Genomic DNA, 22,830 nt, shown 5'->3' with positions numbered 1-22,830 from the left:
AGAAGCCCAAAGGCTCCCACTTCATGTTTTGCTTGTCTAAGGACCAGAAAAACTACTTGCCTCCCACCTTCTAAAGATGCTGAGAATCAATTACCTGCTTGAAGCAATGGATAGGCGCTGGGACTGAACATGTTTCTTTTAGGTATTTGTCCCAGGTAAAATGACCTGTAAAGGAAATAAAAATCTCTATCACAGTCAACTTCCTAAAAATGCTTTCAAGATGTAATCTACCCTAAACATTAGGCTATTTTCAGATTTGTTTGGAGCATAAGAAAACTTACATGGCCCTGTTTGGACTCAAAGAAGTATAGTAGGGGGAAGAATTGAGGTGACCTGAGTGAATCATTTTAGATCAATGTTTTTTGAATCACCGTCTAGATGACCTAAGGAATCTTTCAAGCCAGTCTCTAAAATGATCCAAAATGCTACACCAAGTCATACCAGTGTCTCAAAGAAGTATTCAGGAAGCTCATGGAAAACAGTACAGAAGAGGCACAAAGTGGGTGGGAAGATTCCTTCTGAACAATCTGACTCCTGTAAAGGTCCCTTATTGCCATCAAATAACTGATTTTAACACCCAATGTGGCAGAATCCCACCATCACAGCTCAGAAAGAAAAAAGAAGAGGCTATCTTGAGACCCTGGGTAAGAGGAGTTGTTGGGGGCAGGAAAAGCCAGAATGAGATTATACTTGAATCCTCACTCTAAAAGATGTTTCTCTCCCATTCACCTCAACCCTCTCCTATTCCAGTCACCGTCGCATTGCTCTGAGGTGCAAAATGGCCAAGGCTTGTTAATTTAGAGAAAAGCTGATCCTCAGTAGCATTTCTGATGACAGTAGTTAAGAATAAGTTGGCAAATTTACAGAATCTTTTTAGCCTCTTGAAGTGGCCCTTAAGGTCTTTCAAAGTTTGAGGAACACTGTGCTAGAGAAATAATCTTTAAGGTGACACTGACCTGGCATCAGGGAAAACATTTTAAAGGATGGGTTATTAAACACATATCTTACTGAACCACAAAAGATGACCAGGTTCTTTATTAAAGGTTAAATCAATTACAAATATCCCCCTAATACCCACCTAGAGGTGACCCCATGATGGAGCAGGTAAGGTCCCAGAGACTTTCACAAGCTAAAACACTGTAGCAAACCAGCATTTCTTGAAGTTTCCTCTGCAGTGGAGCAGCACAGGGCCCCTTTGGGCCATGAAAAAAGCACTAGATGCTGGGAATAAAAATGAGTCATGGAATGATGAAATCTAAGTCACTCCAAAGATGATGCCAAGACTTTATACTCTATTGACTTTATAGCTTCTGTTTTAAAACTGGTTCCTTTCCCACCATCCTAACCAAGCCAAATAGATTTGGCCAGAAATCACAGTCAGTTCTGAACTATTTAATGAACTGGCTGATGACTGGGTGTGTGCATGCTAAGTTGCTTTAATCCTGTCGGACTCTTTGCAACCCTATGGACTGGTGCCTTCCAGGCTCCTCTGTCCGTGGGATTTTCCAACAAGAATACTGGAGTGGATTGCCATGCCCTCTTCCAGGGGATCTTCCTGACCCAGGGATCGAACCCTAGTCTCTTGCATTCACAGGGACATTCTTTAGCACCAGCGCCACCTGGCAGCCATCCCCTTTGGTCAATAATTAATCATTTTGAATAGACAGTCCAAGGGTAAATGAGATGAGTATTTCCTTAAGTCAAGATTTAAATAGCTTATTAAAATTTAATAAAGAGTTTGCTCTTAGCTGAGATGGCTTCTAAAGCAAAGAGTTTCATCACTATTGGCTGTTAGAAAAAGAAAACATCAAGAATTATTATTCCATTCTTGCAAATAAATAAGTCAAATAGTAAGTCTTGGATTTGACTAGGCTGCACCTCTTGAACTCTAACAAGTACAGCAGTTCTACCCACTAAAACTTTCTCTGATAACAGAAATGTTCTGCATCTATGCTGACCAGTAAGATAGCCACTAGCCGCATGCCACTATTGAACACATGAAATGTGGCTGGTGTGAGTGAGAAATTAAATTTTAAATGGTATTTAACTTTAATGTAAATTTAAATACCTATATGGGAATTACTGTAGAAGGCAGTATGGAAGAAGTTAGGTCAGTTCTGAGTTGCTTGTTACTGTTTTGAGTTCTGACCAAAAACACCCAAGAGACTTTGGCTTTAAGATGTAATTACAGCAGCATCAGGGTACCAAAATAATTAGGGTATTATAGTTCTATATTACACATAACAACTATGGTAGTCAATTCCTATTACATAGGTTAAGAAATCCCACATCTTCCCATTTACTATCAACTGAATGAAAAAGAACCTCTTTGTTAAAAGCAGTTCATCCACTGAGGGTTCACTAGCTTCAATCATACCTAGATTAGTATTTTTTCTTAAATTTGACTGCTTAGGTTGTTTATTGTTTACTATCAATCAGGTAAGCTGCAAAATAAGTTAATTTTTATTGACTCACTAAGAATATCTGAGCACCTATTATAATGCTCATAATGAAGCCAAACATCAAACCTACCACACTGCCAAGCACTAAAAATACCACAAAAGAAGTAGGACAGGCAACAAAGTATAGATCAGGGGTTGGCAAATTTTCTGTAAAGGACCAGATAGAAAAAAATTTACCCTTTGCAGGCCATTCGGTCTCTGTCACAAATACTCAACTTGTACATGGTAGCATGAAAACAGCCACAGGCAATATGTAAATGAGCAAGCATGGCTGTGTTTCACTAAAACTTTATTTATAAAAACTGGCAGTGGGTTGCATTTGGCCCCTAAAATAGCAATCTGTCAAATCTTGGGATATAATACCATTCTCAAATGCTACTTACCATCAAAATACACTAAATAATTTTTCTAACTTCTTTTTACAGTTCTGAGACTATCTTCAGAGATTCTCATTCAGTAATCTCTTCAGTGTGGTCTGAGAATCTGTATTTTCAAAGCCTTCCTAGGTGATACTGATTAAATTCCATGCCTAGAAACTAGTGGGATAATTGAAAGAATGTGATATTGAGAATTAGAAGATGGTGGTTGAAGTCTTGTTTCTATAGCTAACTGCTGCTGCTACTGCTGCTGAGTCGCTTCAGTCGTGTCTGACTCTGAGCGACCCCACAGACAGTAGCCCATCAGGCTCCTCTGTCCCTGGGATTCTCCAAGCAAGAATACTGGAGTGGGTTTCCATTTCCTTTTCCAATGCATGCATGCATGCATGCTAAGTCACTTCAGTCGTGTCCGACTCTGTGCGACCCCATGGACAGCAGCCCAACAGGCTCCTCTATCCACAGGATTCTCTAGGCAAAAATACTGGAGTGGGTTGCCATTTCCTATCTTGAATAAATTACTTAATCCTTCCAAGCATCAGTTCATTTATCTGAAAGAGACATAATAGCCCACAAGATTATACATACACTCCTTCATTCAATAGATACTTATTAACCTTCTTCTAAGTGCAAAAGCACAGTGTTAAATATTAGGAGAACAAGATAGACATGGTTCTGAAATTCATGGAGCCTACAGTTTAGAGATAAGCAAAAGTAGTAAATTAAGTAATAATACAAATAATCTGCCACAATTATGATAAATTTAAGTTAATGAGGTAGTGCAGGTTGCCTTGAGAATGCAGAACAGGGAAATCTAATTCATACTTGGGTCAAGATTACTGTGAAGATTGACATTATTAACTAGTATAGTACTTTATAATTTCTGGAGTGATTTCAATTATTCATTCAAATGATGTTTGAGTATCCTGTATGTGCCAGGCACTTCTTCTAAATGCTAGGATAAGGCAGGAGGTCCCTGCCCTTATGGAATTTATATTCCAGTGCATAATGAGGCACAATTAACCCAAAGTCAAATAGATACGGTAGTAAGTGATAAGTATTTGAAGGACATAAAATAATGATATGTGACAGAGACTGGGAATCATCTTAGATGGTGAAATTACAGACAGATGCTCTAGACAGGAAACATTTGGGCTGAAACTTTATAGATGAGAGACAGTCAGTCATCTCATTTATACTGCTGAATAATACTTATGAAAGTATTTTATAAACTCTAACATACATACGACCATATGAGAGTTATGTCTATTATTAGGAAATAAGATTGGCTTAAAACTCAACATTCAAAAAGCTAAGGTTTTGGCATCCGGTCCCATCACTTCATGGCAAATAGATGGAGAAACAACTGAAACAATGAGAGACTTTATTTTCTTGGGCTCCAAAATCACCACAGATGGTGACTGCAGCCACGAAATTAAAAGATGCTTGCTCCTTGGAAAAAAAGCTATGACAAACCTAGACAGCATATTAAAAAGCAGAGACATTAGTTGCCAACAAAGGTCCATCTAGTCAAAGCTATGGCCTTTCCAGTAGTCATGTATGGATGTGAGAGTTGGACCATAAAGAAGGCTGAGCACCAAAGGCTGATGCTTTGAACTGTGGTGCTGGAGAGGACTCTTAAGAATCCCTTGGACTGCAAGGAGATCAAACCATCCAATCCTAAAGGAAATCAACCCTGAATATTCATTGGAAGGACTGATGCTGAAGCTTAAGCTCCAATACTTTGACCACCTGATGCGAAAAACCAACTCACTAGAAAAGACCCTGATGCTGAGAAAGATAGAAGGCAGGAGGAAAAGGGGACAACAGAGAACAAGACGGTTGGATGGCATCACCACCTCAATGGAAATAAGTTTGAGCAACCTACGGGAGATGGTGAAGGGCAGGGAAGCCTGGCATGCTACAGTCCACGGGGTTGTCAAGAGTCAGACATGAATGAGCGACCGAACAACAACCACAAAGACTTCTGCCCTGAAGGGATTTAAAACTACACACAAATACTTTAAAAATTAACAGTTCCCTAAATTGTAAAACGCAAAAGATCCACCAGTTGAGCGCATGAATTCCTTTCTCTAATATTCACTCATTCAACAAATGTTTACTGTGCAACTACTATATGCCAAGCTCAATTCCAGGCACAGGCGATACACAGCAAAGAACAAAACAGCCAGAATCTCTGCCCACATGGAGCTTACATTCTAAGGGGGAAGAGACACAATAAAGAAACAAATAAACATAATTCAATTGATCCAGAAAGTTACAGAGAAACCACATAGTAACTATACAATTTCTGGCCCTTTTCAAATAAGGAAAAAATAAAGCAAGGTAGAAGGGGAAAAGAGTGCTGAGAGTATGTATGCTATCAATAGTACTGGAGTGGATTGCCATTTCCTTCTCCAGGGGATCTTCCCGACCCAGGGATCGAACCCAGGTCTCCTGCATTGTAGACAGACGCTTTACCGTCTGAGCCACAAGGGAAGTGCTATATAATTTCTGGCCCTTTTCAAATAAGGAAAAAATAAAGCAAGGTAGGAGGGGAAAAGAGTGCTTAGAGTATGTATGCTATCAATAGTACTGGAGTGGATTGCCATTTCCTTCTCCAGGGGATCTTCCCGACCTAGGGATCGAATCCAGGTCTCCCGCATTGTAGACAGACGCTTTACCGTCTGAGCCACCAGGGAAGTGCTATATAATTTCTGGCCCTTTTCAAATAAGGAAAAAATAAAGCAAGGTAGGAGGGGAAAAGAGTGCTGAGAGTATGTATGCTATTTTAGGCAGGATGGTCAAGAAAGGGATCTTGATGAGATGATATAAAAGCTGAGACCTGAATGGTCCCTCCAGCCTCTAGTTAAATAATTCCAATGATGAGAAATTTATTATTCAGCTATGGTTCAACAGCAGAAATGGATTATTTTAACCATTAGAATCAGCCAAAGTCTACCTTTTTCTAAATCTTTACCTACTGACATTAGACATAATATATCTAATCCCCTAAATATGTCCCAAATCCCTCAACTGCTCTTAATTTAAAATGGTTACATCAGGCATTTCCATTCATGCTGGCTACTGTTGTGTCCACATTCCTCTACAAGAACTCTATTTAGTTCCACCTAAAGTGTGGAACCCAAATCCTTTAAGCAATAAAGACAGTCACAGTCTTTATTTTTGGCCATGCTGTGCAGCATGTGGGATCTTAGTTCCCCAACCAGGGATTGAACCTGTGCCCCCTGATTTGGAAGCTCAGAGTTTAAACCCTGGACTGCCAGAGAAGTCCATTTTATGAGCTTTAAAAACCTTCACTGTTTAACCCAGTACTTGAAACTTCAGAGAGGCAACATAAAAGTTTGAAAAGTGAGTGAATGAAAAGAAGCAAGCCAGTAATGGTCCTACTCTTTTCTGGACTAGTGAAATCACACCTGGGAAATTAAACGTTATGGGCACTAGTCCTTGAGAGGGACAGAACAAAGCAACACCTAAATGGTGACCTAAATGATCAAGAGAAACAAAACCATGTCACATGAAGACCAGCTAAACGAAGAAACAACACTTAGCATGAAAGTCTTAAAGCCATTTCTTTATCCATCCATCCAACAAGTATTTATAGTGTGGATCAAGGAACAGTGCTGGAGATATGACCATGATCAAAATATTGTCTTGCCTTCACAAAGCTTCAACTTAAGGCTTCCAAGTTAAAATGTAAAAGGATAAGCAAGGAGTTAGCCAAAGAGAGACCTGTTGTTTCAGACAGAAAGAAAAGCACGTATGAGGGCCCAGAAATGAAAAAAAGCAGTTCTCAAACCTGAATCTTTCAGTATGGCTACTGGGCAGATAAAAATGGTTTAGAAAAGTGGTTGTCAATAAAAGCAGTGTTTGGGTTTCAGAGTCTCATATGCAACACTAAGGAGAAGAGGAAGCACAAAAGGGTTTATAAGAAAAAGCATCCTGTCTACAATGTGAAGAACGGACTGGAGGAGGGTAAGGCTAGAGGCAGGAAGCTTTTTGATTAGGAAGCTTTTCTAATAAACTAGCTATGAGACGATGGTTGCTTGAACTAGGAAATGTAACAGAATGGTAGTGAGAAAGCAGTCCTTAGAGCTGCTGTCAAATAACTAGAGGCTGGGCAGTGAAAAACTGGCTAAACCTATACATATCGCTCTAAAAGTTATAGGTAGGACTAATAGAATTGACAAAGAAACAGATTTTGGCCCAATAAATATTTGTTTAAACATGAGTGAGTTGCTTGAGGAGGTTTTAAGTCCCTAACAACTTTGGGGAAAGTTTAAGACAAGACATTTTACAAGAAATACAAAGTGTTGGAATTTTGAAATGCAGGCCAAGGTAGATTTTTTAAGGCCTCTTCCAAACTCTGAGATTCTAAAAATCTACTGAATTTTCTTTCAGTGTGGTATTTGAGGCTACCCTCTATGCCTGATGGACAAAATGAAATGCCCAAGATCACTTTATCAGAGGCTCTGCCTGGCTTCGCTACCTCTACTCCCACAACAAAAAACATACTTTCACATTTTAACATCATTTATGTAAATATTTTAAACTGAATATCCACTTTTCACAATTCTGTCAACAAAACAGGTTATTTACAACATACCTTAAATATCACTGAACTAGAACTGTTATCATCATTCACATTAGCAACTGCAGCAGCTATCACTGAGAACCTTCTGTTTGTCTGCACCATGCCACACTGTGTTCAATATTTCCCCTGTTAATTATAACCCGAAAAGTAGGTTTTATTCTCATCTTAAAGATGAGGAAATGGACTCAGAAAGATCAAGTATTTTTTCTGAAGTCACAAAACTGGTTAGTGAGGAAAAGGATTATGAACCCAGGCCTGTCTGATTCTTATGCCATGCTTTTTAAAGCACACACCAGTACCTTAGAAAGGATGAGGAAAGTTTTAAGGAAAAATAAAAAGTGACTATCATTTATTGTTTATCAAGTATCAGGCCCTTTACCTGCATTATTTCATTTCATTCATTTCTTCAGCTCATAATCATAGAATGCTTCACTTCAAAGAATGTCACAAGATTTGACTTAAAAGGCTGAGGATAGTTGCAGAACAAATGAAAATAATAATCCTCCAAAGTTGAAAAGTATTTGAGAGTTTTTAAGATGTTTTCACATCCATTAGTTCATGTAATCTTCTTAATAACCCTGTGAAGTAGGTAGAATGGGATTATTATCCCCATTTACAAATCAGAAAACCAAGGATTAGTGTCACAAACTTACTAAATGGCAAAGTTGGCCTTCAAAGAATCCAGGAATTCTGACTTCTAGTCTAGTGTTCTACTACTTTACATCACCTTCCTTGTCAGCGGGCAATGAAAGTAATATGTTGTCAGAAGAAAAGGAAAGAGGGAGCAAATGGAAAATAATGATAATAGGATTGAACACAGGAAGTTGCAGTAACAAAATATGTAATACTTCAACAAAAACTGATAAAGGTATCAGAATATCAATATTTAAATAAAATGCAGGATTTTAAAGAACACTTAAGAAGTTAAGATTGACATTTATGTAGGAACTCGGAAAGCTGATTGAAAAATATTGCTATTAGTTTCATTTCTGAAATCCTAGTCCTGAAGTACACTATTCAGGGATGAAAACCAAATGCAGTCCCAGGCTGATTCCTGTTATTTGACATCTTAATATTTCAGTTTTTTATTTAGTTTAAAAAAAAAAACTTAGAAAATCTTTAGGTTTAATTTCAGTTCAATATATCTCATGAATAATTTCTTTTGGGAAAATGCCATCAAATTCTGATTTACGGACAAATGGGCTTTGTTTTAGCTCTAGATTTAATGAATTAATAAGAAGTAACTTGCAATTTGGTTTCAGTTCCCATTCCTTATTGTACTCATGTAATTAGCCACCCTTTTCCCTTTCGTTAGCTTAGTCTGTGGCCTCCTGATAAGGAGAGTCAGACTCACAGCAAAGGAGAACTGCATGGGCTCATTAGGCAGACAAGAGCACAGGATTCACGAGCTCATGAGACAAAGACACACGGAATTCTGTTCCTAGTTACTATCTAATCCCTGGCTCAGTAATTTCCCATATTTAACAGAAACACAAGAAAGATATCTTACCTAGCTCCAGGATGTCGGTAGCTTCTGTTAAAGAAAAAAATGTTACAGCATAAGTCATCATGCAGAACATACCAAAATGACAGAAAAGTGAGATTCTGGGGTAAAATGAGGGCTTGAGACTTTGTGTAGTTCAATTCTCTCATTTTAAAAGACACTAAGTTTATTACTAGTAGTTGTGGAAGTATACACTCAATTCTGCCTTATTAAAAACTAGATATCCAGAGAGGATAAACAACTGTACCTAAAGCTAATTTGGGATTGTCTGAACTCAGAATCTAAATTTCCTGATTTCATGCTCAAACCAATGTATATTGGTTTTGACAGATACCTCTACAAATTATATATGCTTGTGTTTTAACCAGTGAGTTCTTGGTATACTCAGACCTCCAAAAAAAAAAAGGCTTTGTGGTAAGAGATGTCAAATTAAATTTTTCCATGCTAAATACAGCTTTTTTTCTTACCTTGATGTTGGGATGCAGACTCTGATAGATGACCATATTTATGTTTTCTAACATCATTCCAGTCTATTACTGCAGGAAGAGAGAAAACAGTCATGTGGAAAGAAAGTAAAAGTTTCAATACTTCTCCAATTTAGCAGCATATTGTGACAGTTTTTGATAAAGCAATCTACTTTTGAGATTCTAGTCTAAGGAAATAACCCAAAGTATAGAAAAAGAGATTTTATTTCAAGAAACTTTAGTATTCTTTATAATAACAAAAAATTGGGGTGGAAGGGTGCTTAGATGTTCAACACAGAAGACTGATTAAGATACTGAAATACATTTGTTATTTGACAAAGTATTTTGCAGCTGTTAAATTTTTAGAAGTCTAAGTGGGAAAATGTTTGAGTTATAATGTTATCTGGTAAGGTAAAGGATCAAAAAATATATGCAGGAATAACCACAATTACATAAAAAACTGAAGACAAAGAACACCTATGTTACAGGCTGCATTGTGTTCTCCCAGAATTCATACTGAAGTAATCATTTCTCAATACTTCAGAAGGTGACTTTGGAAGTAGGGTCTATGAAGAAGTAAATAAGTTAAAATGAGATCTAATTTTAGAGTGGACCCTAATCCAATATGACTGGTGTCCTTATAAGAAGAGGAAAATCTGGACACAGACAATGATAGAGAAAAGACTATGTGAAGGCACAGGGAGAAGACAGACATTTACAGGCCAAAGGAAAAAAAAAACAAAAAACAGCCCTGCTGACACCTTGCTCTTGCTCTTGTAGCCTCCAGAACTGTATGAAAATGTCTGTTGTTTAAATCACCCAGTCTGTAGCCTTTGTTATAGAAGGTCTATCTAGTAAACTAAAACAACCCTTAAAATTATCACTAGAAAAAAAAGAAGTAAACAAAGAAAATATAAACAACTGGTTATCTTTGGGTGGTGGTACTGTTTTTCTCCCCTTTCTAATCTCAAATATTTTCAGATTTTTTTTTATACAGAGTATCAGTTCAGTTCATGTCCGACTCTTTGTGACCTCATGACCCGCAGCATGCCAGGCCTCCCTGTCCATCATCAACTCCTGGAATCCACCCAAACCCTTGTCCATCGAGTCGGAGATGCCATCCAACCATCTCATCCTCTGTTGTCCCCTTCTCCTCCTGCCCTCAATCTTTCCCAGCACCAGGGTTATTACTTATAGAAATATATTTTCCTTGCTTGAAAATTTAGACTCACCTACTGACCCCAGTGCTTTCTTACCATTATTTACGCACCTTCTTTACCACTGAACGGCACCACTTTTTTTTAACCATTATTTACCCATTTACCCACTTCTCTTCTCACTCAGCTCAGATGCTATGGTCCCTCACTAAAATCACTCCCTGGCCAAGTCTTCAACTCCTTCACACCTGTGGTTTTTTTTTTTTTTTTTTTTTGGTTAAACTTGACTACTAAAGCCTCAACCCTAACTTGGCTAAAACCACTTATCTGCCTGTATCATGCCTACCCCAACAGATCACAAGTGCTAAAGAAAAACAAGTGGAAGCTTACTGGTCTCACCATGAACTCATGGCTACAATCTCAATGCTACTTATCACTGTCTAGGAATCAAACCACACTTCCCTACCATGCTTCCTTTTCTCCTTTCCAAAAATACAAACACACGTACTCTTCTAATGCTGAAGAAGCTGAAGTTGGACGATTCTATGAAGACCTACAAGATTTCTTAGAATTCATACCAAAAAAAAGATGTCTTTTTCATCATAGGGGATTAGAATGCAAAAGTAGGAAGTCAAAAAATACCTGAAATAACAGGCAAGTTTGGCCCTGGAGGACAAAATGAAGCAGGGCAAAGGCTAACAGAGTTTTGTTACAACAAACATCCTCTTCCACGAACATAAGAGATGACTATACACGGACATCACCAACTGGTCAGTACCAAAATCAGACTGATTTTATTTACTCTTTTTGCAGCCGAAGATGGTGTAACTCTATACAGTCAGCAAAAAAAGACCTGGAGCTGACTGTGGCTCAAATCATCAGCTCTTTATTGCAAAATTCAGGCTCAAGTTGAGAAAGTAGGGAAAACCACTAGGCCATTCAATTATGACCTAAATCAAATACTTTATGATTACACAGTAGAGGTGATGAATAGATTAAAGGGACCAGATCTGGCAGACAGACAGACTGAAGAACTATGGATGGAGGTTCGTAACACTGTGCAGGAGGTGATGACCAAAACCATACCCAAGAAAAAGAAATGAAAGAAGGCAAAGTGGTTGTCTGAGGAGGCCTTACAAACAGCTGAGAAAGGAAGAGAAGCAAAAGACAAAGGAGAAAGGGAAAGAGAAATCCTTTAGAGTTCAGAGGGTAAAGAATGCAGAGTTGCAGAGAATAGCAAGGAGAGATTAAAAAAAGCCTTCTTAAGTGACCAATGCAAAGAAACAGAAGAAAACAACAGAACGGGAAAGACTAACAATCTCTTTAAGAAAACTGGAGATACCAAGGGAACATTTCAGGCACAATAAAGGACAAAAACAGTAAGGACATAACAGAAGCAGAAGAGGGTAAGAAAAGGTGGCAAGAATACACTGTACAAATTAAGAACTGTACAAAAAAGCTCTTAATGACCCAATGAACCACGATTATGTGGTCACTCACCTACAGCCAGACATCCTGGAGTGTGAGGTCAAGTGGGCCTCAGGAGCATTACTATGAACAATGCTAGTGAAGGTGATGGAATTCCAGCTGAACTATTTCAAATCTTAAAATATGATGTTGTTAAAGTGTTGCACTCATTATGCCAGCAAATTTGGAAAACTCAGCAGTGACCACAGGACTGGAAAAGGTCAGTTTTCATTTCAATCCCAAAGAAAAGCAATGCCAAAGAATGTTCAAATTACTGTATAATTGTACTCATTGCAAGATTTTGCCTGAGATGTACCAGGTAAGGCTTCAGCAGTATGTGAACTGAAAAATTCCAGATGTTCAAGCTGGATTTAGAGAAGGCAGAGGAACCAGAGATCAGATTGCCAACACATTCAGGATCATAGAAAAAGCAAGGGGCTTCCAGAAAAACATCTGCTTCTGCTTCATTGACTATGCTAAAGACTTCGACTATATAGATCACAACAAACTGTAATATTCTTAAAGAGATGGGAATACCAGATCACCTTACCTGCCTCCTGAGAAACCTGTATGCAGGAAAAGAAGCAACAGTTAGAACCGGACATGGAACAATGAACTGGTTCAAAATTGGGAAAGGAGTATGTCAAGGCTGTATATTGTCACCCTGCTTATTTAACTTATATGCAGAATACATCGTGCAAAATGCCAGGCTAGATGAATCACAAGCTGGAATCAACACTGCCAGGAGAAATATCAATAACCTCAGATCTGCAGATGATACCACTTTAATGGCAGAAAAGTGAAAAGGAACTAAATAGCCTCTTGATGAAGGTGAAAGAGGTGAGTGAAAAAGCTGGTTTAAAACTCAACATTCAAAATACTAAGATTATGGAATCCAGTCCTATCACTTCGTTGCAAACAGACGGGAAAAATGTGGAAATAGTATTGGATTTCATTTTCTTGGGCTCAAAATCACTGTGTAAGGTGACTGCAGCCACAAAACTAAAAGCTGCTTACTCCTTGGAAGAATAGATATGTCAAACCTAGATAGTGTTTTAAAAAGCAGAGACATCACTTTGCCGACAAAGGACTGTCTAGTCAAAGCTATGGCTTTTCTAGTAGTCATGTATGGATGTCAGAATTGGACCATAAAGAAGGCTGAACACCAAAGAATTGACACTTTTGAACTGTGGTGCTGGAGAAGACCCTTGAGAGTCCCTTGGACTGCAAGGAGATCAAACCAATCAATCCTAAAGGAAATCAGTCCTGAATATTCACTGGAAGGACTGATGCTGAAGTTGAAGCTCCAATACTTTGGCCATCTGATGAGAATAGCTGACTCCCTGGTATAGACTCTGATTTGGGAAAAACTGAGGGCAAGAGGAGAAGCGGATGACAGAGGATGAGATAGTTGGATGGCATCACTGACTCAATGAACATGAGTTTGAGGAAACTCAGGAAGATAGTGATGGAAAGTGAAGCCTGGTGTGCTGCAGTTCTTGGGGTCACAAAGAGTCGGACACGACTGAGTGACTGAACTGAACTAGCCAATGAACAACAAGAACAACACAATTTTTCACTTTCTTCATATTCCAAATATTCCCTCCTTAACCTTCACTCTTAGGGGATGACATTAATTCAGGCTTTATTGAGAACAACAAAAATAAGACATGAGAACCTTCTATATGCCACACATTTCAGGAAGATTCAGACTTAATCTTGCCTAGTGGTATGTCCCCAAAGCATAATATAGTAATTAGCAGGTGTTCAGTCAATAATTGGTGATTTAATGAATCTACTTATTCATCATTCTTTCTGACTTTTCTCCTGCTTCTGTGGATGAAGCGTCTCTGATTTTAAGCAACAGCCCACCCTACATTTTTGCTCCAGACCCTGTTTCCTCTCATCTTCTTAAGGACTTTGCAAGTATTTCCTCTATAACAGATCATTTACATCAGTACTGTTATTGCTTTGTCATCAACTATCAAAACACACACACAAAAAACCAATAATATGCTCTCCCCAACCCTCTCTTAATTCCACACATATGCTTCCCGCTCTATCTTTCAATTTTTCTACTCTCTTTCATGGGAAAACTTTAAGAGTTGTCTTAAAGGCAATGAATTATTGCCTCCTCACTTCCTCATATTATGTCCTCATTTTAATAGGCTTTTTTTTCTCTCACCACTCCACTGTGATTACTTCCAAATTCATATTTCCAGCACTGGCCTCTACTTGGAATTCTATACTTACATATACAACTACTTTCAGGCCATCTCTACATGGTTCTCAATCAGTTATTTCAAACTTAGCTAAAACACAACACCGTTTGTCAAGCTGTTCTTTTTGTCCTCCACAAACCAGTAGCTGGCATCTCCATCACCTAGCTCTTCAAGGCAAAATTCTTGAAAGTATCCTTGATCCCTGTATTTCCTCTACATTCACATTAAATCCATCAGTAGGTTCTGTTGGGCCATATCCCAATCCAGTCTAGTTTGAGTCACTATTACCTCTTATCTGGACCATTACAAAGTATGCTAACTTATCTTGCTTCTACTTTTGCCCTACTCCAACTTATTCTCCACAGAAGAGTCAGAAGGAGCATACTGTATCTGAGAAAGCAGATCTATAAGCAAGAGGAAGCCACTGGAAAAGAAGTGGAGGTGAGGGATGGAGGAGATTCGAATATACTAGTGGCCCATGGAACCTTGGCTCTGGAGGCTCATCACACTCTTGTTTTTCATGTGGCTTGGTTGTTCAACCTGCTTAGTAATTAAAAGAATTCTAACTGTTTCAAATGTAGAGGTACAAGAAAAGGCTTCTGAGAACACACCATGATTTTAGTGTCAAGTGGAAGAGCAAGCTTGACTTAATCTCAGACAAAACAAATCATCCCAACTAAGTAAAAACCAAGGGATAAGATATAATAAACTCGCAAACTATGTTTAATCACATAGAGATTTTTATCTTTAAAGATTTCTGACAAGGTTCTTAGTTTGCACAAAACTAAAATTTTGTTTAGAATCTAAACCCTGAAATTTGCAAGATATTTTTCTACTAAATTCCACTAATACTATTAAAATGTGACTATAACAAATGGCAAGAATGCATTACCTTCCAGAAATGACTATAAATTTTATGACATTTAAGAAATACAAAGTGTCTAGCACAGTGCCTAACAGAGAACAAATTCATTAAATAATAAGTTTTCATTTCTTTCTTTCTTCTGGCTAAATTGTCATAAAAATATTTCTAGGTATTTAAAAAGCAAAACTTCCAATCTATACTCACAATCTTGAAAATTGATGCTAACGACAAAAAGACATCATGGTTAAAAGAAAAGGATAACGAGTGACATAATTAAAAATGGGAAATTCCTTAAACTCAGTTCAGTTCAGTCCAGTCGCTCAGTCGTGTCCGACTCTTTGCGACCCCATGAATCGCAGCACGCCAGGCCTCCCTGTCCATCACCAACTCCCGGAGTTCACTCAGACTCATGTCCATCGAGTCAGTGATGCCATCCAGCCATCTCATCCTCCTCTATCCCCTTCTCCTCCTGCCCCCAATCCCTCCCAGCATCAGCCAAATCTCTTAACTACCCTTACCTCCAGGATGGGGTAAAAATATACTTACCACTAGGCTGCATAGTCAGTAGACTACAAACTGGTCAGGGAGTTAAAAGGTTTGGGATTTACCCCTGGATCCACCAATACTTTGCTCTGACCTCTGACAAGTCAGTTTCTCTGTATGTTAATTTCTCCATCTGTAAAATGGGGATGGGAGGAAGGGCACACTTATTACCCTATAAAGGACTGAGACTTTACTAGTATTAACACATTGGACTACATTACAAGAAAAGCAGGACATTTACATATAATATTTTTGCTTATTCGAATATCTCAGGGTTGGAGAGTACCTTATGGTGAGTACCACAGGTTAAATTTAACTAAGCCTCAGTCTTCACAGAAATAAAAAATATAATATTCGCCAAATTTGGTCCCATGAAAACATCAAACTTCCAACTAATCAAGGTAAACTAGAAAATAAAAAGATACTAAAACTACATTAAGATGGTGTTATAAACTAAATTGTGCTTCCCACCCCAAGTGATATGTTGAAGTCCTAATCCCCCAATGTGACTTTATTTGCAGATAGGACTTTCACAAGCTTGTTGTTCAGTATCTCAGTTGTGTCTGACTCTGCGACCCCATGGACTGAAGCATGCCAGGCTTCCGTCCTTCACTATCTCCTGAAGTTTGTTAAAATTCATGTCCATTGAGTTGGTGATGCCATCCAACCATCTCATCCTCTGTCATCCTCTTCTCCTCCTGCCTTCAATCTTCTCCAGCATCAGGGTCTTTTCCAGTGAGTCAGTTCTTCACATCAGGTGCCCAAAGTATTGGAGCTTCAGCCTCAGCATCAGCCCTTCCAATGAATATCCAGGACTGATTTCCTTTAGGATTGACTGGTTTGATCTCCTTGCAATCCAAGGGACCCTCAAGAGTCTTCAGTACCACAGTTCAAAAGCATCAATTCTTCAGCGCTCAGCCTTCTTTATGGTCCAACTCTCACATCCATAAATGGCTACTTGAAAAACCATAGCTTTGACTAGACGGACCTTTGATAGCAAAGCAATGTCTCTGCTTTTTAATACACTAAGTTTGTCACAGATTTTCTTCCAAGGAGCAAGTGTCTTTTAGTTTCATGGATGCAGTCACCAGCCACAGTGATTTTGGAATCCAAGAAAATAAAGCCTGTCGCCGAATCCACTGTTTTCTCCATGTATTTGCCATGAAGCGATGGCACCAAATGCCATGATATTAGTTTTTAGAATGTTGAGTTTTAAGTCAGTCTTCTCATTCTCCTCTTTTACCTTCATGAAGTGGCTCCCTAGTTCCTCTTTACTTTCTATCATTAGGGTGGTATCACCTGCATATCTGAGGTCATTGATATTTCTCCCAGCAATCTTGATTCCAGATTGTGCTTCATCCAACCCCTAATTTTGCCTGATGTACTCTGCATATAAGTTAAATAAGCACAGTGACAATATATAGCCTTGAGGTACTCCTTTCGCAACTTTGAACCAGTTTGTTGTTCCATGTCCAGTTCTAACTTTTCTGCTTCTTGACCTGCAGACAGATTTCTCAGGAGGCAGGCAAGGTGGTCTGGTATTCCCATATCTTTAAGAATTTTCCACAGTTTGTTGTGATCCATACAGTCAAAGGCTTTAGTGCAGTCAATGAAGCAGAAATTTTCTGGAATTCTCTTGCTTTTTCTATGATCCAATTTTGGCAATTTGATCTCTGGTTCCTCTGCCTTTTTTAAACCCAGTTTGAACATCTGGAAGTTCTTGGTTCACATAGTGTTGAAGCCTAGCTTGAAGGATTTTGAGCATTACCTTGCTAGCATGTGAAATGAGCATAACTGTGTGGTAGTCTGAACATTCTTTGGCATTGCCTTTCTTTGGGATTGGAATGAAAACTGACCTTTTCTAGTCCTGTGGCCACTGCTGAGTTTTCCAAATTTGCTGGCATACTGAGTGCAGCTCTTTAACAGCATGATCTTTTAAGATTTGAAATAGCTCAGCTGGAATTCCATCACCTTCACTAGCTTTGTTTGTTGTGATGCTTCCTAAGGCCCACTTGACTTCACACTCTAGACTGTCTGGTTCTAGGTGAGTGATCACACCATCATGGTTATTTGTGTCATTAAGATCTTTTTTGTACAGTTCTTCCATGTATTCTTGCCACTTCGTCTTAATATCTTCTGTTTTTGTTAGGTCCATACTTCTGTCCTTTACTGTGCCCATCTTTGCATGAAATGTTCCCTTGGTATCTTTAACTTTCTCAAAGAAATCTCTAGTCTTTCCCATCCTACTGTTTCCTCTCTTTCTATGCATTGCTCATTTAAGAAGGGTGTTTGCTATGACCAGTGCATTCTCTTGGCAAATACTCTGTTAGCCTTTGCGCTGCTGCATTTTGTACTCCGAGGACAAACTTGCCTGTTACTCCTTGACTTCCTACTTTTGCATTCCAGTCCCCTATGATGAAAGGACATCTTTTTTTGGTGTTAGTTCTAGAAGGTCTTGTAGTTCTTCTTGGACCGTTCAACTTCATCTTCTTTGGCATTATTGGTTGGGACACTGACTTGGATTACTGTGATGCTGAATGGTTTGCCTTGGAAACAACCAAGATTATTCTGTCATTTTTAAGACTGCACCCTGGTACTGCATTTCAGAGTCTTTTGCTGACTATGAGGGCTACTCCATTTTTTCAAAGGGATTCTCGGCCATAGTGGTAGATATACTGGTCATCTGAATTAAATTCGCCCATTCCCATCCATTTTAGTTCACTGATTCCTAAAATGTTGATGTTCACACTTGTCATTTCCTGTTTCACTACTTCCAATTTACCTTGATTCGTGGACCTAACATTCCAGGTTCCTATGCAATATTGTTTTTTACAGCATTGGACTTTACTTTCACCACCAGACACATCCACCACTGGGTATCATTTCCTCTTTGGTTCAGCCTCTTCATTCCTTCCAGAGCTGTTTCTCCACTCTTCAATAGAATACTGGACACCTACCGACCTGAGGGGTCCCATCTTTCAGTGTCATATTTTTATGCCTTTTCATACCGTCTATGGGGTCTCAAGGTAAGAACGCTGAGTCGTTTGCCATTTCCGTCTCCAGTGGACCACATTTTGTCAGAGCTCTCCATCATGATCCAACTGTCTTGGGTGGCCCTACATGGCATGGTTTAGAGTTTCATTGAGTTACACAAGGCTGTGATCCATGTAATCATTTTAGTTTGTTTTCTGTGACTGTGTTTCCCATTCTGTCTGCCCTCTGATGGATGAGGATAAGAGGCTGGTGCAAACTTCCTGATGGGAGGGACTGGCTGTGGGGAAAACTGGGTCTTGCTTTGGTGGGCAGGCCATGCTTAGTAAATCTTAATCCAATTTTCTGCTGATGGGTGTGGCTGTGCTCTCTCTCTGCAGTTTGGCCAGAGGCAGCCCAGTCCTAGAGTCTGCAGTCTCTATGGTAGGGTATAGACTTTATGGTAGGAATAGTGGTGACCTTCTACAAGAGGATTTATACCAGCACACTACGCTCCCAGGACTGCTGCTCTCAGTCCCCCTGACCCCATGTCAGGCCAATGTCCACCCACGTCTCCACCAAAGACTCCCCAAAACTCACAGGACTGGTATCCTGATGAAAAAGAAGAGATACCAGAGACTGATTGGCCTCTCTCTCTCTCAATCCAACTCTACCCCTCCACCAACACATACAGAGAAAAAGGCCAGGTGAGCACACAGTCAGAAGTTCTTTCTATAAGCTGAGGGAAGCCTCACTGTAAACCAACCCCGCCAGCATCTTGATCTTGGACGTCTAGACTCAGGAACTGTGAGAAATAAGTGTTTGTTGTTTAAACTACCCCACTTGTGGTATTTTGTTACAGCAATCCAAACACACGAATAGACATGGTCATAGGACAAATGAGGCTACAGAAATTCTTTGAGAGTATCTCATATGACACTACTTCATTTTCAAGTTGTCTTAAAGAATCTTCATCCTTCCTTTCACTACAGTTGGATTGGTGGGAAAATAGAGCATAACAAAATAAAAATAACAACAAAAAAACAAACTGGAAGTTAAAATTTTATCCTCTTTTGAATCTCAAGACTGTTTTCTCTTAACAATTTTAGGCAAGTTGTTAACTCCATTGAGTCTGCTTTCTAAAAAAAAAAATCAGTAAAATAGGGATGATCATCCCAGTGCTACTTGCTTCACTAGGTTGTGAAGAGCAAATAAAAACTAGGCTTTAAACGTGCATAATAAAGATAATAGGGATTATTAAAGGAAAACATGCTGTTTTCTACCTTTCTCAGGGGGAAAACTCAGATTCTGACTAACATAATGTATGTACTTACAAAAAGGACATAGCATATTAGAACCTCCTGTTACTAGTTAGCCCCTATGGATTCTCATATTCACAACTGAATATCTGCTAAAGTTATTTTTTTTAATTGGAGTATAATAGCTATACAATGTTGCACTGGTTTCTGCTGTACAATGAAGTAAATCAGCTGTTGTTCGGTTGCCCAGTCGTATCAGACTCTGCGACCCCGTGAACTGTGGCACGCCAGGCCTCTCTGTCTGGAACGAGATCAGCTGTATGTACACATGTATCTCCTCTTTCTTGGACATCCCTCCCGCTTCTCCCATCTCATTCATCTAGATCATCACAGAGAACTGCGTTGAGCTTCCTATGTTACACAACAGGGTCCCACTAGCGATGTATTTTTACACGGTCGTGCCATCCCCCCCACTCCTGTGTCCACACGTCCTTTCTCTACATCTGGCTCTATTCCTCCTCTGCAAATAGGTTCATCTGTACCATTTTTCTAGATTCTACATATATGCATTAATATATGATATCTGTTTTTCTCTTTCTGACTTACTTCACTCTATATGACAACTTTGTCCTTTCTCCCTTTGGCTTCCTCTTACTGTACACTGGGATCTTTAAAAATTATGGTAATGCAGTCTCCACAGGAGAAGTAAAAGTGCCTGTATTTATTTCAAAAGACATTTAACGACACTAGGGCTGGGGAAAGAAGAGTAACTTGAATCCTTAAAATGAATGTATGGAGCCCTGAAATACTTAAGAGGGCAATCTGTGAACATCCTAGAAAATATACCCTCTTTGATTTCTAAGCAAAGAGCACAACAGCACATTCTAGTAGTATCCAAAGTAATGCTGTCCAATAGGACTTTCTGTGATAATGGAAATGTTCTATATCAGTGTCATCCGATGGATAACCACTAGCCACATAGGGCTATTCAGCATTTGAAATATGGCTGGTGTGGCTAAAGAGTTGCATTTTTAATTATATTTAATTCCTCTTAAATTTAAATAGACATATGCAGCCAGTGGCTACCATACTGGGTAGTATAAATCTACAGAATGTAAAGACTCTGGTATTTCAGGATGCCCTTGAGGGGAAGATAATACATAACAGAAAAATCTACAAAGCTATGGAAGCATCTTTTCAAAATGTGATAAAACAATCACAATGGTTCATCCTCTGAAGCAAGGAAAAGTTGAAAACATTCTTTAATATTGAGAAGAAATTCAGTTATAAATTATTACTGTATATTTACAATAGCAATACTGTAATATTATTAATATTGTATAGCTTATAAATAATATTTTTAAGTGTTTACTCTGTATCAGATATTGTGCTAAGTATTTCAATAACATCATCTTGTTGTATCCTCTCTGGTATATTACTTACTCTGGTGTCATTACCCCTTTATATTAATGAGGAAATAATATTCAGAGAGGTTGAATAAATTTCTAAAAAGTTACAGTCAGTAGAAAGGTCAGGATCTGAACCTAAACTATGTTTGTAACTACCTTCTCCTCAAAAAACAAAAACAAAAAAGGTAACAAAAAAAAAAATAAATCTTACGAATGTTTCTGACATAGAGTAGCCCAGCTTGGACAGTCTTTCCATTTTACTATAGTAAAAACTGAAGCACTGGTGCTTATTAGCTTGATCTGGATGCTAAATAATCTGAGACACAGTCTGGGATTTAATGATGTAAAACTAGATTAAATGGAAGATGTTCACAGGTACCATGTTTCAAATACTCACAGAGCTTGGAAAATACAAAACAAGTAATGCAGGTTTATATGCACATACCAGTGAGACAGCAGGGATAGGCAGGAAGGAAAGAAAGGAGGAGGAAAGGAGAGATGTCCCCCTCAGAAATGAAACTGGAAAATAGAAAGATCAAATGTACTTCTGAAAATACATTAAGACAACACAGAACTCCTTTAGCAGTGAAAGCAACCGTGGTTTTAATAAACCAGAAACCTATGCTGAGAAGCAGAGATCAAAACAGGAAAGCTGGAAGCAGAACACCTGTCCCACTATGGTCAGGAGGACAAGCTACAGGGGAGGTGGGAGATGGAAAAGGGGCTGGTCTGGAGTGTGCCATTGATCAGCCACTCCCTCTAATTAGCAAGTACTCCTAGGGCCTCTCAGCTGATTTCTCTGCCTCCAGCTCTCCTTCATTTACCGCTATTTCATTCGGAGATTAAGTGTGAAGAGACAGTATTATTCCTCTGGGATATCTGTCAGAAAAGGGGGGAGGGGAAGCAAGCTAGGCAATCCCTTCCTAGAAGAGCCATAAATTCTGTCTTGTACATGTAGCAGATGTGAACAAAGAAGATGAAACAGATCTCTTCTTGGCAATCATCCCCACCCCCACTCCATCTTTTGCAATTATATATCTGCACGTGCAGACAGAATCCCAGAGAACATCAATATTTCCTTTAACAAGCAAAGGAGCTAGCAACGAATGGCTAATGACAATGCAGAAAAGCCATAACTCCTTTTGTTCTATAGGCAGTCCTAGTAGACTTCAACTATACATAATGTTTACCCTTTCCAGAGCCTTATGGAAGTGTGAGCCAGGGCACAGAAGAAGCTAACACTTTTTAAAATGCTTCCAACTCATGTTTCTTGAACACTGAAAAAGTTTAGTGATATCAATGGTGCCACATCATACTTTCTGGCAGACATAAACGGACCTGATATTATGAAGTAAGTAATGTACAACCATCATCATCATTCTAGTGTGTATTGGGAATGAAGAAGATGACTGTACTGGATGGTCTACTCTAATAGTCAGAATACTCGAGAGGACTCTATCTGAGTTTTATCTTCAAATCTAGGTCCTAGACTCTGAATGAGATAGAGGCACATAATCTC

The 22,830-nt window shown here is 38.9% G+C and overlaps 1 protein-coding gene across 13 annotated transcripts in view; it reads right to left on the bottom strand.

Moving 5' to 3' along the window:
* SCMH1 (Scm polycomb group protein homolog 1) overlaps positions 1-22,830 on the bottom strand; it is a 224,737-nt gene that overhangs the window by 127,227 nt on the left and 74,680 nt on the right. For 4 of the 13 annotated variants that reach the window (XM_070786754.1, XM_070786756.1, XM_070786753.1 and 1 more), the window contains 3 exons: positions 9,423-9,491; positions 8,962-8,985; positions 95-165 (listed from right to left, as the gene is read on the bottom strand). In XM_070786754.1, coding sequence (XP_070642855.1) covers positions 95-165; positions 8,962-8,985; positions 9,423-9,491 — 164 coding nt within the window. Of the gene's footprint in view, positions 1-94; positions 166-1,078; positions 1,222-7,830; positions 8,030-8,961; positions 8,986-9,422; positions 9,498-15,676; positions 21,177-22,830 lie in introns of those variants that run through there. The other 9 variants (XM_070786750.1, XM_070786748.1, XM_070786757.1 and 6 more) reach the window with 7 other exon arrangements.

This window comes from Bos indicus, chromosome 3, assembly GCF_029378745.1.
Source record: "Bos indicus isolate NIAB-ARS_2022 breed Sahiwal x Tharparkar chromosome 3, NIAB-ARS_B.indTharparkar_mat_pri_1.0, whole genome shotgun sequence".
Lineage (NCBI taxonomy): Eukaryota > Metazoa > Chordata > Mammalia > Artiodactyla > Bovidae > Bos > Bos indicus.
This window is presented reverse-complemented; position numbering and strand designations above follow the sequence as displayed.